The 16322-nt window shown below is 45.9% G+C and overlaps 1 protein-coding gene and 1 long non-coding RNA gene across 2 annotated transcripts in view; both read right to left on the bottom strand.

Moving 5' to 3' along the window:
* Positions 1 to 550, bottom strand: part of LOC146721999 (uncharacterized) — a 1310-nt gene extending 760 nt beyond the window's left edge. Inside the window, exons 1-3 of the long non-coding RNA XR_014925393.1 lie at positions 441 to 550; positions 175 to 291; positions 1 to 97 (exon numbers count right to left, since the gene is read on the bottom strand). The exon at positions 1 to 97 is cut by the window's left edge and continues 67 nt beyond it. This is a non-coding gene — a long non-coding RNA (uncharacterized LOC146721999). The remainder of the gene's footprint in view (positions 98 to 174; positions 292 to 440) is intronic.
* A 13115-nt stretch (positions 551 to 13665) lies between these two features.
* Positions 13666 to 15615, bottom strand: LOC146721998 (uncharacterized). Its single transcript, XM_085485680.1, has one exon. The coding sequence runs from the start codon at positions 15613 to 15615 to the stop codon at positions 13666 to 13668; it is 1950 nt and encodes a 649-aa protein (XP_085341806.1).
* Positions 15616 to 16322: the final 707 nt, after the last annotated feature.

The raw sequence follows: 16322 nt of genomic DNA, 5'->3' as shown, positions 1-16322 counted from the left end.
GCTTACGACGGTGTTTCTAACAATCGCCTCATTATTTTCGACAGACATTCAAATTTGAATTTTCTTGTCGATACGGGCGCTGATATATCGTTGTTACCTAAAAAGGTTTTATTGAAGCCGTGGCATACTAATTTAAAACTTTTTGCCGCAAATGGTACTCAAATTAATACTTACGGTTCTAAAACTTTAATTTTGAACCTCGGTTTAAGGAGAGAATTCAAATGGAAATTTTGTGTCGCGGATATTCAACGTCCTATTTTAGGCGCCGATTTCCTTTGTCATTTTAATCTCCTAATTGACATTAAAAACAAGAAATTGATTGATAATGTTACCGGTCTTATGAATACTGGAAAAATTCAAGAAATTGCGCATTTGTCAATTTTTACCACATCTCCTGATTCTGTGTACCACAAATTTTTAACCGAATTTCCAGGACTCACCCGTTTTTCTCCAATTTCCTCGGTAAAAACACATGGTGTTGAACATCATATCGTTACGGAAGGTTCTCCTAAATTTTCGACTCCCAGAAGACTTACTCCTGAGAAACTTAAATGTGCCAAAAAAGAATTCAAGTCTATGATGGAGCAAGGAATTTGCAGACCTTCAAGCAGCTCCTGGGCAGCCCCTCTACATATGGTACCTAAAAAGGAACAAAATTCTTGGAGACTGTGTGGTGATTATCGTGCACTCAATTCAGTGACTATCCCGGATCGTTATCCCTTACCTCATATTCAAGATTTTTCTTCTTCACTTTTTGGTAAGAATATCTTTTCTAAAATCGACTTAGTTAAAGCGTACTATCAAGTACCCGTCGCTAAAGAAGATATTCACAAAACAGCTGTCACTACTCCATTTGGGCTTTTTGAATTTGTCGTAATGCCTTTCGGTTTACGAAACGCAGCCCAAACTTTTCAACGGCTCATGAACTCTTTACTTAATAATTTGAGTTTTGCCTTTTGTTATCTTGATGACATTCTTATTGCTTCTAAAGATGAGAAAGAACATATTGCTCACTTACGCATTATTTTTGATCGTCTTCAACAAGCTGGAATGACAATCAATGTCGCTAAATGTCTTTTCGGTCAAAGCGAGATTTCTTTTCTTGGTTACTTAGTTTCGAACCAAGGAGTTAAACCTACATCCGAAAAAGTGAAATCAATTATTGATTATCCTAAACCTAAGACACTTCATGAATTACGCAGATTCTTAAGAATTATCAATTATTATCGTCGCTGTCTCAAGGATGCTGCAAATCATCAAGCTCTGTTAACAGAATATTTAAAGGACAGTCGCAAGAGGGATAGAAGAATTATTTCTTGGACTAAAGAAGCGGAATTAGCTTTCGAGTCATGTAAAGAAGAACTTTTACAAGTTACTACCCTTTCTCATCCTGCTCCTCATGCTCCTCTTATTTTAACTTGTGATGCTTCTGACTTTGCTGTTGGTGCATCACTTGAACAGTCTATTGACGACGATATCAAACCAATAGCATTTTTCTCAAAGAAACTAGACAAAGCTCAAAGAAATTATAGCACTTATGATAGAGAACTTCTTAGCATTTATTTGGCTATTAAACATTTCAGGCATTTTGTTGAAGAAAGACAATTGATTATCAGAACTGATCATAAACCTTTGATTTTTGCTTTCCGTCAGAATTTGGATAAAGCGTCACCAAGACAGATCAGACAATTGGACTTTATTGCTCAATTCTCTACAAATATTACCTATATTTCTGGAAAAATGAATTCAGTTGCTGATGCTCTGTCAAGAATTGAATCTATTTCAATGCCTATTATAGTTTCTTTAGAAGAACTTGCTAATTATCAAAAAGAAGATGAAGAACTTCAAGTTTTACTTTCTTCAAATTCTTCACTTCTGTTGAAGAAACTTATTCTTTCAGGATCAACCATACCTATTTATTGTGATTGCTCTTCGGAATTAATTCGTCCATATGTTCCTAAACTCTTACGCAAGAGAATTTTTGATGTTGTTCATGGACTCGCTCACCCCAGCGGCAGATTGACATCTAAACAATTACTACTGAAATTCATTTGGCCTTCTTTGAAGAAAGATGTAAAGGAATGGACTCGAACTTGTCTTCCATGTCAACGTGCGAAGATTTCAAGACACACCAAGAATTCTGCAATTAAGATTGCAATTCCTGATCAACGCTTTCAGCATGTGCATTTAGACATTGTTGGACCACTTCCTATTTGTCAAAATTACCGTTATTGTCTTACTATGATTGATCGTTTTTCCAGATGGCCTGAAGCTGTTCCTATTTCTGAGATTTCTGCTGAAACTATTTCTACAACATTTTATTCACATTGGGTAGCACGTTTTGGTTCTCCTATCAGCATTACAACAGATCAAGGTCCTCAGTTTGAAGCAGCTTTATTCAAAGCTTTAACAAACCTAATTGGATGCCAAAGGATTAGAACTTCTGCTTATCATCCTGCTTCAAATGGAATTCTGGAAAGATGGCATAGGACTTTGAAAGCAGCGATTATGTGCCACGAAACAACCAACTGGGTAGAATCTTTACCTTCAGTTCTTTTGGGATTACGTTCGTGTTTCAAAGAAGATTTAAAAGCTTCACCTGCAGAACTTCTTTATGGATCCACTCTTCGTATTCCTGGAGAATTTTTCATTGAAGAAGATTTTCCTGCAGATCCTGAAATCTTTCTTGAAAAACACAGGATTCATATGAGGAATATCAGATCATCTCCTACAAGTCATCATTGCAAAAGATCACCTTTTGTTCACAAGAATCTTTTTGATTGTACTCATGTTTGGATTCGAGAAGATACTGTTAGGAAGTCACTACAACCTCCTTATTCTGGCCCTTTTCTTATTGAGAAACGTATCTCTGATCATTTATTTGCAGTTAATGTTTCAGGAAGAGTTGTCAATATTTCGACAGAACGTCTCAAGCCAGCCTTCATTCCTAGAACTTCAGATTCTACTGAACTTTCTACCAGATCTTCAGCTCCTGTTCCTGCTATTTCAACTCCTATTCCTGCTATTTCAACTCCTGTTCCTGCTACTTCAGCTCCTGTTCCTGCTACTTCAGCTCCTGTTTCTGCTACTTCAAATCCTTCTTCTTCTTCTACTGTTGGAAAAGCTTTACGCACCTACCCACCAAAGAAGAAGAAAGTCCATTTCGCAACGAATATCGTCACTTGGGGGGGAGTACTGTAGCATTCATCATCCACACCTTTCATTTACACTCTACACTTTTATTACACCTTACACTTTTCACTGCACTTTTACATTTTTTACATCTTTATACATTTGTAATAACTTCAATTCATTAATATACATAATGTTTTTAAGAAAAATATATATTTCCATAACAACACATTCATTCATTTATTTGTTACATATTAATTCTTTTTGTTCTTTCGCTTTATACTTTCAATGAATAAACATTACTTTTTCAAAGATCTGGTGAATTTATTTATAAGTCGCTGGGTTTAGACCGTCATGAGACAGGTTAGTTTTACCCTACTGATGACTAGTCATTACGATAGTAATCCTGGCGATGGGACCCAACACCCATTCGGGTTACCCAGCCCTTGACCATCCAAGAAAGTACAGATGCAGTCATGGACTGCCCAAAATGTTTGGAGAACAGTAGAAGTATCAGTTGCATTGGTGCAAAGCAGCTGAACGCACACTTTCTAGAACAACATCCAGATGTGCATGTCAATTGGGAGTGCGAGAAATGTCGGGAAGTCTTTCCGAAAATCCATTCATGGCGCTGTCATTACCCTAAGTGCAGGGGTAAAAAGGTCAATCCAGCGGCCAAGTACAAATGCGAGAACTGTAAGTTGAGCTTCGAATCAAGGATTGGGCTCTCGCAACATGAAAGGTTTGCTCCCAAAATAAGGAATACAAAGAGAGCAGCCGAGGCTGAAAAACCAGCCGAAAAGAGTGGCAGAAAGTTAACCGTGTGGACTGCGGATGAGATGGAGCGGCTCGAACAACTCAATCTAAGGTTCCAAGACGAGCGAAACATTAACATCAGGTTGATGGAATTTTTCCCGGGTAAAACCAATAAGCAAATAAGCGATGCAAGACGTCGACTGAAACCGGCCGTTGTACCGGCCCCACAACCTGATGTAGCTCCACGGCAGCCAGAATTGGCTGCTGTAGTCGAGGTTCCTAGAACGCAGAACGAATCTCCGGCGCGAAGTGCAGCGCCGGAGCAATTATCCTTTGAAGGCAAGGATTGGAGAGAGAGTGTGCTGGCTGAAATCGAAGCGGAAAGTGAAGTGGAAGGCGTATGGGCAACCATGGTTGCAAGACTGGTCTCGTTAGCAAGTAAAAGAACGACCAGTGAGGATATTGACTTGCTATGCGACGAGATAACAGAATGCCTGAATAAAAACAAGGGAGTACATAAAGATTCCAGAAAACGTAGGAATCGAAAAACCAAAAGCCGTCCGCCAAACAGGATGGAGAAGAGGCGCTTCGCCTTTGCAAAATGCCAGGAGCTAATGAATAACTGTCCAAGGAAGCTGGCAGATGCCGTGGCCGCCAATGACCTATCGCTTATACAATTGCGTCAATCGCCCGAGATGGCGAAAATTAAAGAATTGTACACCAATCTATGGGGTTCGCCCGGCCCCCAGCAAGAACCAATCGGTGTTGCAGACGCCGAGGTTCCGCTGAGAGATATCTTCCTACCAATAAAGCCAAAGGAAGTGCAGGACAAAATCAGACGCATTGCCAACTCTTCAGCTGTTGGTTTAGATAAGATTGAAAAGGCTGACTTGAAAGGAAAAGGCATCAGTATTGTTTTGGCTAAGTTCTTCAATCTCCTGCTCCTAAAAGAGGCTTATCCAATAGCTTGGAAGCAGAATCGCACTACCCTTATACCTAAAGCGAGTAAAGATCTCTCGGATGTTAAAAACTGGAGGCCTATAACTATCTCCTCAATGTTAAGCAGAATATTTTCATCGCTGCTGGACCGTCGCATACGCGAGGTCATTCAACAGACGCTAAGACAGAAAGGCTTTACTAAAGAGAATGGCTGTTTTACGAACACTAGACTACTCAGTGCAGCCATTAGTGAAGCAAAAGCGTCGGGCAGTGTTTTCACCGTCCTGGATATATCGAAAGCATTCAATACTATCCCACACAAGGCCATCTATTGGGCATTAATAAGAAAAGGAATCCCGGCCAAAGTGGCAAATTACATCGTGAACATGTACAGTGGTTGCAAGACCACTATAAAGGCTAGAAGTGACGGGGTGCCGATCGAATTAAAAAGAGGTGTCAAGCAAGGCGATCCCCTGTCACCCACCTTGTTTAACTTGGTGATTGAGCCTATAATTGAAATGGTGCAAAAAAACACCGTAGGTGTTAAAGTCGAGGAGCGCAATTTGGCAGCAATGGCACTTGCTGATGATATGGTACTCTTAGCACAAGACCGACAAACGTCCATCGGTCAGATCAACTTGGTCTATACCGAGCTAAGAAAGCGTGGTATGGCGCTTTCTATTGAGAAATGCTTCGCCTTCGAGTACGTACCAAGACCAAAAACCTGGTACATTAGAGACCCGGAGATGGTCGTAAGAGGAACCCCGATTCCATATGGAGAACCAGATAAAGCCTTTAGATATCTAGGTGCAACAGCCACACCTTGGAGAGGCCTGATCGAGGGTTCAGAGCTCCATACGATTCAGGGAGTCATAGAGAGGGTGAAGGCGCTCCCTATTAAGCCAATGCAGAAGATACTTCTGTTGCGCACGTACCTGCTGCCCAGATTCACCTATGGGTTGGTAATGCGTCCGCCATCCAAAGAGACGCTGAAAAACATTGACATAGCCATTAGAAGCGGTAAACAGATCTTACATCTGCATGAGACCACAAATAGTGCCTTCCTATACACGCCTATGAAGGAAGGGGGACTTGGTCTTCTCGAGACACTTCCCATGGTCTATCTGGCAGCACACAGGAACGCCGCGAAAGCGGCCGCATCTGACGATATACTCGTCCGAAAAGTTATCTGTAATGAAGCATCGCAAAAAGTGCACAAGTCTTACGCTGCAGCGCTGCGACTATCTTGGCCAGCGTCCATCAAGCAGATAGAGGAAAGGAAGAGACAAATTAAGAACAATTACAGGCAGGAGTGGGCGCAATTAATTGCGCAAGGACAAGGGGTCCAAGACTTTGGCCAAGAACCACTCAGTAATGCATGGCTATCTCGTAGCAATCTGTTACGCTCCTCGCGTCTTATAGACGCGATTAAAATGCGAACCAACACTTATCCTACACGCATGACTATGCGGAGAGCGCACGATAATGTAGACACCGTCTGCCGGGCTTGTGGCGAGGCAGACGAGACATTAGGTCATATACTTGGTCAATGTAGTGCAACCAAGACAAAACGCATAAAGCGTCATAATGAGATAGTAAACCTCCTGAAAGATCGTCTCTCTGTGAACAACAGAGTTATAGTGGAACCCTCTATAGAACTTCATGGCGAAAGATTCAAACCCGACCTCGTCATTTTGAATGAGGAACGGGCTCTCGTGCTCGACGTTACGGTCCGGTACGAGAACAGGAACTTTCTAGCAGAAGCAGCCAGAGAGAAGGTGGATAATGTTACGTCCCGTTCGCAGTCGCGGCGTGTTATTCGCGAGTGTATGATTCGCGTTGCACGTACTCGAACTATTGCGCTAGACAACGTCGTATTACGGAAATTTTTCCGGGGATACCCACGACGAAGGGTTTTCCGACAAAGGTTGCACGATGCGGAGGAAAGGGAAAGAATGTGTTACCCTTAAAGTAGCAGTTACGGCGTGGAGCCTATCTGTAATTCTACAGTTATGATCGTGGTTCCGTCTTCTATCCTCGCCGGGACGCTATCTGGGTTACGCGAGTAGTCTTCGTATATAGACTCGCAAAGTTTGCATAGGTCACCCGCCCGTGAGAGGGTGAGGCGGTTGCTGCAAGTTCCGCAAACTATCCCAACTAATAATCCACCTATGGTTAGGCTATGTTTCCGGATCCGTGTCCTGAACAATTGAGAAGTTCGAGGTAACGCGGCAAAGCATGAAAGACAAAAAGCGGCTTTAATTTCAAAATGAATGTACCCGATACCGACTTGACAGTAATACGGAGGCTCGAGAGGTATTAGGAGATTACCTCCTGGAAGAGGGGTTACACCTCTAAAGGGGATTGGGCACATCTATACCTGCCACGTTAGTTGTATTAAAAGATCATGCGTTGTTCGCTCGTAGATGGTTTAAGAGACCGGACGTTGTCGAGAACTCGGTAAATGTCGGTAAAGTGAGTCGATGTGGCGTCGATATAACGTCGGCAACTGTCGGTAACGATCGTCGGTAAAGGCCGTCGGTAAAAGCCGGTAGTAAATCGTTGATAAGATCGTCGATAAAAGAACGTACGTCGGTATAATGTCGGTAATGTTGGTAAAAGAACGTATGTCGGTATAATGTCTGTAATGTTGGTAAAAGAACGTGTGTCGGTATAATGTCGGTAATGTTGGTAAAAGAACGTGTGTCGATATACTGTCGGTAAATCGAGAGTGTTCTTAATTGTTTATTGTTTAAATGACTACCTTGTTGTACGGATTTACGAAGTTATTTCTTGAGACACGAAGATTTTTAAGAGATTGAATTATTTGCGTTTTTCCGTGTTAGAAGTTCGAGAGTTGTACCGTGTGCTGTGGACGACCCTAGTTTTATAGCCTGACCCTTTTTTTTATAACTTCCGCAGTGACGATGGAAAAGAGGAAAAGTGCGTCGGAGATTTTTCTAGAATGTTTTCTTCCACGTGGTAGAACCGTCTCTGAATTTGATAACACGCGCGATTCCTTAGGTTAACATGAATTTCAATTACCTTTAGTAGCACTTTCTTGATCGTGTCGGCTCGTACTTGGAGGTAGTGCGTGCGGCGAGGGTCGTTCACTGGGATGTTTGGCGGCGGCAGGCGTCGTGGTTGGAACGTTATTGGTATGCACTTCCACTGTAGGAGTTCGTCGTTGTTATTATTTTTAATGTTGAAAATGTCCTCGTATTCAGGATCGGCCTGATACTCCACTCCGAGAAATTGAGAATATTCCTCGGTCGCTGATTCACGATAGAGTCGGTTTAGTTTTCGTAGTTCATTATTCCTTCCCGCGTGTCGCGTCTTAGGCATATTGAATTTGATGCATCCTCTGAATGATTACTCAAATAAGGAGGGTTGATATGCAGCGGACCTCACTATCAATTCCTTATTTTGGCAAATGCTGAGAATGTTAATTCTGACTGTGATGAGCGGTGGTCCGCTCCAAAACAGTTTAAATTATTCTGAATTCAAACGCCGTATGACAGATTTAAACGCTATCGTATTTTATCACGGGAGTGGAAGTTTTGAAGAGTACTGAACACTAGTTTTCACACATGAATACACTGATTTATTCGTAAAGTAGTACAGGATTTGAAACTAGAACTTAGAATTTAGACTTAGACTTAGAATTTAGATTTTAGAGTTAGGATATTATACTTAGAGTTAGAATTTTAGAATTAGAGTTAGAATTTGGACTCAGAGTTAGAATTTAGAAGTGCGACTGTACTGTTCGGTGTCGCGCAGAGAACTGACGAAATTCGGGACTGCTCTGAGGTCCTTTGTTTCGGCGGCTCGGGCCTGCGGCGGCCTGGAGAGGGGGAACTCTCCGGAGTAGGGGCTCTCACCGTGGTGGAAGACCCTTAGGCGCTACGAAGCGCCACGCTTAGTTTCTAGGCGGAGTTAAGCGTCATGGCCGGCTTTGGCGCGCTTTTCAAATGATGTTTGATAGTTTTAGGATTTATTTCTTATAGATGGAAAAAAATTTACATACCCGGACATAGTAATGAAGCCGGACGTGACAATAAATACAAAGACATCTCTAATAAATTAAAGGACAACTTTAACGTCCCTACCTCGAGAGTAGTGCCTATTGTCGTTGGCTCAAGAGGAGCTTTACCAACTGAAACAGTATTGGAATTAAAGCAGCTAAAAATAAAGAAAGAGAACTGGCTAACCATGTCCCTTATAGCTCTAAGAAGCTCAATCGAGATCGCAAATGCATTCATGGATAAATAACCTGTCTCAATGTGCTCACAGTACAAACTAATTTAAAATTTAACTTATAACGAAGATGCTAACCTGGGGCATCGGAGTTGGCCGGCCTTGCAACGTGGGAGAAGCGGAAGTGATTTTCGCCACCGCGGCGAGCCAAGCCCTGGCACGTTTATTGCTGTATTAACTTATAATAATAATTTATTTGCTTATTTATTTATTTATCTAATTTAATAATGTTTTACCCATTTACACTCATCTAAGCGGGTGAATGATCCGACACGGTTACTGGAGACCTACTCCGGGAAGTCCGCCCGCTACGCGGGCGCAGGTTTAGCCAAATGCCTCGTCATCTAATTAGTGACGCGCATGAATGGATTAACGAGATTCCCACTGTCCCTATCTACTGGCGAGGTGGCCATGCCTCTTGTCTCGGCTGCAATGTTGCACCAGGGGCGGGGTGGGCATATGAGCTCCTCTTTGTATCGTGGGAAGGCGCCGCTTTTGCGGGAAGCCCAAGTGTTCAATCCATCATACTAGAACAGGGATAACTAACTGATGCCGGCGTCGGCGATTCGCCGGGCTAAGCGGCAAGATGCGCACAAAGTGGCTAATGAGGATATGCTGCAACCAATGCTGCAGCTGGAGAAGAGCTGGCAACTGGGTCCAGAAGGACCGTAGATTGACACGGACCAAAAACTCGTAGGAGGGGTGAATACCGAAATCCTGATGGCATGGCTTGCCTGCCGGCCTCGGAGAGGTATACCCCTCTGAACCTGAATGCTCCTAGGCACGAGCTCCTGACTGGCTAAGCGGAAACGTATGTTTTAAAAGGGCCGATGCGTCCCACTGTGGGTCCCGAAAAGGACGAGGTATCCACAGTCGGTGACTGCGAGGCTCATCCCTGGCCGGTCTCGAGTTCGACGGAGCATTCAAAGAGCATTGAGCTCGCCACCGTGGTAATACCTCCTGCAGTGCTGGGCAAAGTGCTGAATGGCCAAGGCGCGTGGTGTTCACATAACACCGCGCGTCTGGCCTTTTTTTATGAGAAAATTTTTGTCATTTTCTTTTATTTTGCTTTTGCCGCTCTTCTCCAAGAGAAATTTCTATTTCTATGTACTATGACGACCAACGTGCATTAACTCAGCACCTACCACCTATTGCGAGCACGTATACTCGGACGCCACAAATATGCCACGACCATCCTGGCATATGTCGCTGTGCGCTAAGCGTGACGCTGACTTTGCGACACCGGGCTAAGCAAAATGCTGACCCCGCGACAGCAGGCGAAGCAAAACGCTGTTCTCGCGACACTGCATCTTGCTGTGAGGCTCGGCGTCTCGCTGGCTCCCGGCGCAGGGTCCGATTCGGCGGGTCTTCGTTGCCTGGACAAGGCGATACCGCCTTCGGACTTTGTCCGAATTTAGAAAGCAACACGCCGCGGTCGGACTTTGTCCGATTCTTAAAAGCAACACGCCGCGATCGGGCTTTGTTGCTTTTTCAAAAGCAACACGCCGCGATCGGGCTTTGTTGCTTCTTTAAAGGCAACACGCCGTGATCGAACTTAATGCGGATTGCGAAAGCAACACGCCGCGGTCTGGCTTTGTCCAGGTTTCGAAAGCAACACGCCGCGGTCGGACTTTGTCCGAAATTTAAAGCAACACGCCGCGGTCGGACTTTGTCCGAAATTTAAAGCAACACGCCGCGCTCGGACTTTGTCCGATTCAAAAAAGCAACACGCCGCGCTCGGACTTTGTCCGATTTAAAAGCAACACGCCGCGTTGACACTTGGGCTCTGCGCGGAACGGCGCGGGCCGATTTAAATGTGCGTTTCGCGGGGCGCTGTGCGAGCAGCGCTTCGCGGGACATTATGCGGTAAGCAGAACGCTGCCTGGAGCTCCTATGCCTGCCCTGTTTCTCGGGGCAACACGCCGCGAGGAGACTTGTCTTCTCAAAGCAACACGCCGGAGTAAATAACATCATAGCTCCTGAGTCAGGGGTGTGGTCACTTTGTGGCGCTCCCTCCTCCGAAATAACCATGCCACCCATGAGGACGCCCGGGTGTCACTGCTTTGCTAATCTTGCATCGCGCAGGAGATGCTGAGCAGGTAAGCCCGGGGTCTGGGGTGGCTTATGGTTGGGTCGTTGATGCGATGCAGACCTCTCGTTAGGTCCTTCAGCCTCTCACGTGCCCTTTGGATTCGGCAGGGAGGGAGTGCTGCGGGCGCAAGATGCGTAACGTATAGCCTCCCTTGCGTCTTGTCAATGCCTACCTCCTCGTGGTCTCGCTGGTAACGTTGTGCTTCTAGCACAACGGCTAAGTGGTGTTGGCGCCGCATGCACACTCGGCAGCCGAACATCAGGCAATGCCATAACCGCAATATGAGAGTGCATGTGGGAAGAAATAAATGCGGACCCACAGGTCAACCAACCAGCACAACACCCAGAGCTGAGCCGCTGTTGGACGTGGGGTGTGTTATAGCGGAACCCCGAAGCCAAGGTGGGAGACAGCGTGCCGAGGGCTGCATGGTCGTGGGGGTGGTACACGGCCGTGAACGATTCCCGTAGGGCACCTGGCGCAACCCTGCGGTAAATAAGTCGCCTTACTCGGGTACTGGGGCTCTGCCTGAGTGGACCTTGCGACTCGCCAGAATCGTGGGACTTATTATGGAGAAAAATTTACAAACAAATACATTAAAACAGAGATACACGACGACGACAATGGCACAAAAAATGGATAAAGAGAAGGATAAGGAACTGGACCCTTTTGAGAGAAGGGAGTCCATTCCCAGATCGCCGCCGTCTGCCAAAATGGTGGTGGCTGGAGGAGCGGGCAGGCCTTGCTCAACTCCGCTGGAGCAGGGCGTAGAGGCGTACGACTCCCCAGCTGAGAGGAGGACGGCAAGGCCGCATGGCACAAGGATTCTGAGAGAGGCCGACGAGGTATTCGTTTTTCCTGGCCCCAGCGCGCCAAAGGCCGTAGAAGGAAAAGGAACGGAGGACGCTAACAAGGAGTTCTTAGCTCCTGGAGACGCGGAAGTGTGTGGAAGAAACAGGAGTGATAGTGTGACGAGCAAGGCGAGTGATGTGAGTGTGAGTGCGAAGCGAAAACGAGTGAATGAGGGGGAGAAATGAGAGCGTTGCGGAAGTGAGTGAGATAGCGTGCATGAGAGTAATTGGTGCGAGGCTCCGTAAATTTCTGTTTACGGAGACAAACAAAATTTCAAAGAGTGCGAGTGAGAAAATACTGGACATTGTGGGAGAATATGAGGAACAGATGATGAAAATGTTGTGCAAGAATGAGAGAATACAGGGGAAACTGGATGAGTGTATGCGTCGAGCGAGACGGTATTTAGCCTACGGCGGAAGCGGAATGAGCTATGCGAGCGTGAGTGCGAAAAATGTTGAATAGAGCGTGATTGAAAAGGTACAGGAAGTGAATGTGAAGACGAGTACGAAAGAGAAGAGTTATCACATAATCATCTATCTCATTATGACGCTTTATGCGTTTTGTCTTGGTTGCACTACATTGACCAAGTATATGACCTAATGTCTCGTCTGCCTCGCCACAAGCCCGGCAGACGGTGTCTACATTATCGTGCGCTCTTCGCATAGTCATGCGTATAGGATAAGTGTTGGTTCGCATTTTAATCGCGTCTATAAGACGCGAGGAGCGTAACAGATTGCTACGAGATAGCCATGCATTACTGAGTGGTTCTTGGCCAAAGTCTTGGACCCCTTGTCCTTGCGCAATTAATTGCGCCCACTCCTGCCTGTAATTGTTCTTAGTTCGTCTCTTCCTTTCCTCTATCTGCTTGATGGACGCTGGCCAAGATAGTCGCAGCGCTGCAGCGTAAGACTTGTGCACTTTTTGCGATGCTTCATTACATATAACTTTTCGGACGAGTATATCGTCAGATGCGGCCGCTTTCGCGGCGTTCCTGAGTGCTGCCAGATAGACCATGGGAAGTGTCTCGAGAAGACCAAGTCCCCCTTCCTTCATAAGGCGTGTATAGGAAGGCACTATTTGTGGTCTCATGCAGATGTAAGATCTGTTTAACACCGCTTCTAATGGCTATGTCAATGTTTTTCAGCGTCTCTTTGGATGGCGGACGCATTACCAACCCATAGGTGAATCTGGGCAGCAGGTACGTGCGCAACAGAAGTATCTTCTGCATTGGCTTAATAGGGAGCGCCTTCACCCTCTCTATGACTCCCTGAATCGTATGGAGCTCTGAACCCTCGATCAGGCCTCTCCAAGGTGTGGCTGTTGCACCTAGATATCTAAAGGCTTTATCTGGTTCTCCATATGGAATCGGGGTTCCTCTTACGACCATCTCCGGGTCTCTGCAGCGTAAGACTTGTGCACTTTTTGCGATGTCTAATGTACCAGGTTTTTGGTCTTGGTACGTACTCGAAGGCGAAGCATTTCTCAATAGAAAGCGCCATACCACGCTTTCTTAGCTCGGTATAGACCGAGTTGATCTGACCGATGGACGATTGTCGGTCTTGTGCTAAGAGTACCATATCATCAGCGAATGCCATTGCTGCCAAATTGCGCTCCTCGACTTTAACACCTACGGTGTTTTCTTACACCATTTCAATTATAGACTCAATCACCAAGTTAAACAAGGTGGGTGACAGGAGATCGCCTTGCTTGACACCTCTCTTTAATTCGATCGGCACCCCGTCACTTCTAGCCTTTATAGTGGTCTTGCAACCACTGTACATGTTCACGATGTAATTTGCCACTTTGGCCGGGATTCCTTTTCTTATTAATGCCCAATAGATGGCCTTGTGTGGGATAGTATCGAATGCTTTTGATATATCCAGGACGGTGAAAACACCGCCCGACGCTTTTGCTTCACTAATGGCTGCACTGAGTAGTCTAGTGTTCGTAAAACAGCCATTCTCTTTAGTAAAGCCTTTCTGTCTTAGCGTCTGTTGAATGACCTCGCGTATGCGACGGTCCAGCAGCGATGAAAATATTCTGCTTAACATTGAGGACATAGTTATAGGCTTCCAGTTTTTAACATCCGAGAGATCTTTACTCGCTTTAGGTATAAGGGTAGAGCGATTCTGCTTCCAAGCTATTGGATAAGCCTCTTTTAGGAGCAGGAGATTGAAGAACTTAGCCAAAACAATACTGATGCCTTTTCCTTTCAAGTCAGCCTTTTCAATCTTATCTAAACCAACAGCTGAAGAGTTGGCAATGCGTCTGATTTTGTCCTGCACTTCCTTTGGCTTTATTGGTAGGAAGATATCTCTCAGCGGAACCTCGGCGTCTGCAACACCGATTGGTTCTTGCTGGGGGCCGGGCGAACCCCATAGATTGGTGTACAATTCTTTAATTTTTGCCATCTCGGGCGATTGACGCAATTGTATAAGCGATAGGTCATTGGCGGCCACGGCATCTGCCAGCTTCCTTGGGCAGTTATTCATTAGCTTCTGGCATTTTGCAAAGGCGAAGCGCCTCTTCTCCATCCTGTTTGGCGGACGGCTTTTGGTTTTTCGATTCCTACGTTTTCTGGAATCTTTATGTACTCCCTTGTTTTTATTCAGGCATTCTGTTATCTCGTCGCATAGCAAGTCAATATCCTCACTGGTCGTTCTTTTACTTGCTAACGAGACCAGTCTTGCAACCATGGTTGCCCATACGCCTTTCAGTTCACTTTCCGCTTCGATTTCCGCCAGCACACTCTCTCTCCAATCCTCGCCTTCAAAGGATAATTGCTCCGGCGCTGCACTTCGCGCCGGAGATTCGTTCTGCGTTCTAGGACCCTCGACTACAGCAGCCAATTCTGGCTGCCGTGGAGCTACATCAGGTTGTGGGGCCGGTACAACGGCCGGTTTCAGTCGACGTCTTGCATCGCTTATTTGCTTATTGGTTTTACCCGGGAAAAATTCCATCAACCTGATGTTAATGTTTCGCTTGTCTTGGAACCTTAGATTGAGTTGTTCGAGCCGCTCCATCTCATCCGCAGTCCACACGGTTAACTTTCTGCCACTCTTTTCGGCTGGTTTTTCAGCCTCGGCTGCTCTCTTTGTATTCCTTATTTTCGGGGGAGCAAACCTTTTATGTTGCGAGAGCCCAATCCTTGATTCAAAGCTCAACTTACAGTTCTCGCATTTGTACTCGGCCGCTGGATTGACCTTTTTACCCCTGCACTTAAGGTAATGACAGCGCCATGAATGGATTTTCGAAAAGACTTCCCGACATTTCTCGCACTCCCAATTGACACGCACATCTGGATGTTGTTCTAGAAAGTGTGCGTTCAGCTGCTTTGCACCAATGCAACTGATACTTCTACTGTTCTCCAAACATTTTGGGCAGTCCATGACTGCATCTGTACTTCCTTGGATGGTCAAGGGCTGGGTAACCCGAATGGGTATTGGGTCCCATCGCCCGTCCGACGGCGCCCCTGGGACTCGGGCGCCGCTCGCGCTTCCTCGCCTTTTCGCCACATAGGCAGCGTCCGCCACGCCAGAAGCGTTCTCGGGGTCGTCCGCCTCCGATGCTTTTTCTATTTCACTATCCATATTTGCTCCTGAATAGACCGTCGCCTGGAGCCAAGACGACGGTCGGGCAATCGTGGGCTGCACCTCACCCCGACGGTTATAAATTAGTTTGCGGCGTGTTGCTTTTGATTTCCGCAAACAAACTCTGGGCACTCTAGGCTGCTCCTCACCCCGATGGTTTCTTTGGTGTCTGATTGCACAAGGTATACCCGGACTACAAAAAGCCGGCTTGGAAGAAGAGAAAAGGCGAGCTGGGGGTTAGTTTCCCAATTCTGGGACAGCAATTTCCCTTTTTCACAGAATAATCTGTTCCCCCATGATGGCTTACGCCATTTGATTCCTTTCTTCGCTTCGCCTTTTCGGCCGATGACAGGCCTAACAAGTTATCCCTGATGCGCCAGCTTGGCGAGTTCCGAGCGTGCTAATTTGCTCGGCGCTGTACACCCCTTAGCCGTCGCCCACCGTACCGTCTTGCTATGGTGGGGACGTTGCCCGGGAGTGACCACGAGGAGGTGGGGTACAACTTGGACGTGAGAGGCTGAAGGTCCTTACTAGAGGACTTCGTTGGCGCATCACGACCCAACTACGACTCTCTCTAAGTACCATCGCGGCGTGTTGCTTTGAGGACCGAGAGAGTCATAGTTACTCCCCCGAGAGAGTCATAGTTACTCCCCCGAGAGAGTCATAGTTACTCCCGCCGTTTACCCGCGCTTGCTTGAATTTCTTCA

Source organism: Nylanderia fulva, unplaced genomic scaffold (genome assembly GCF_048542155.1).
Source record: "Nylanderia fulva isolate GAGA-0341 unplaced genomic scaffold, ASM4854215v1 Scaffold387, whole genome shotgun sequence".
NCBI classification, from domain to species: Eukaryota; Metazoa; Arthropoda; class Insecta; order Hymenoptera; family Formicidae; genus Nylanderia; species Nylanderia fulva.
Note: the sequence above shows the minus strand (reverse complement) of the source record. Positions and strands in the feature narration are given on the sequence as shown.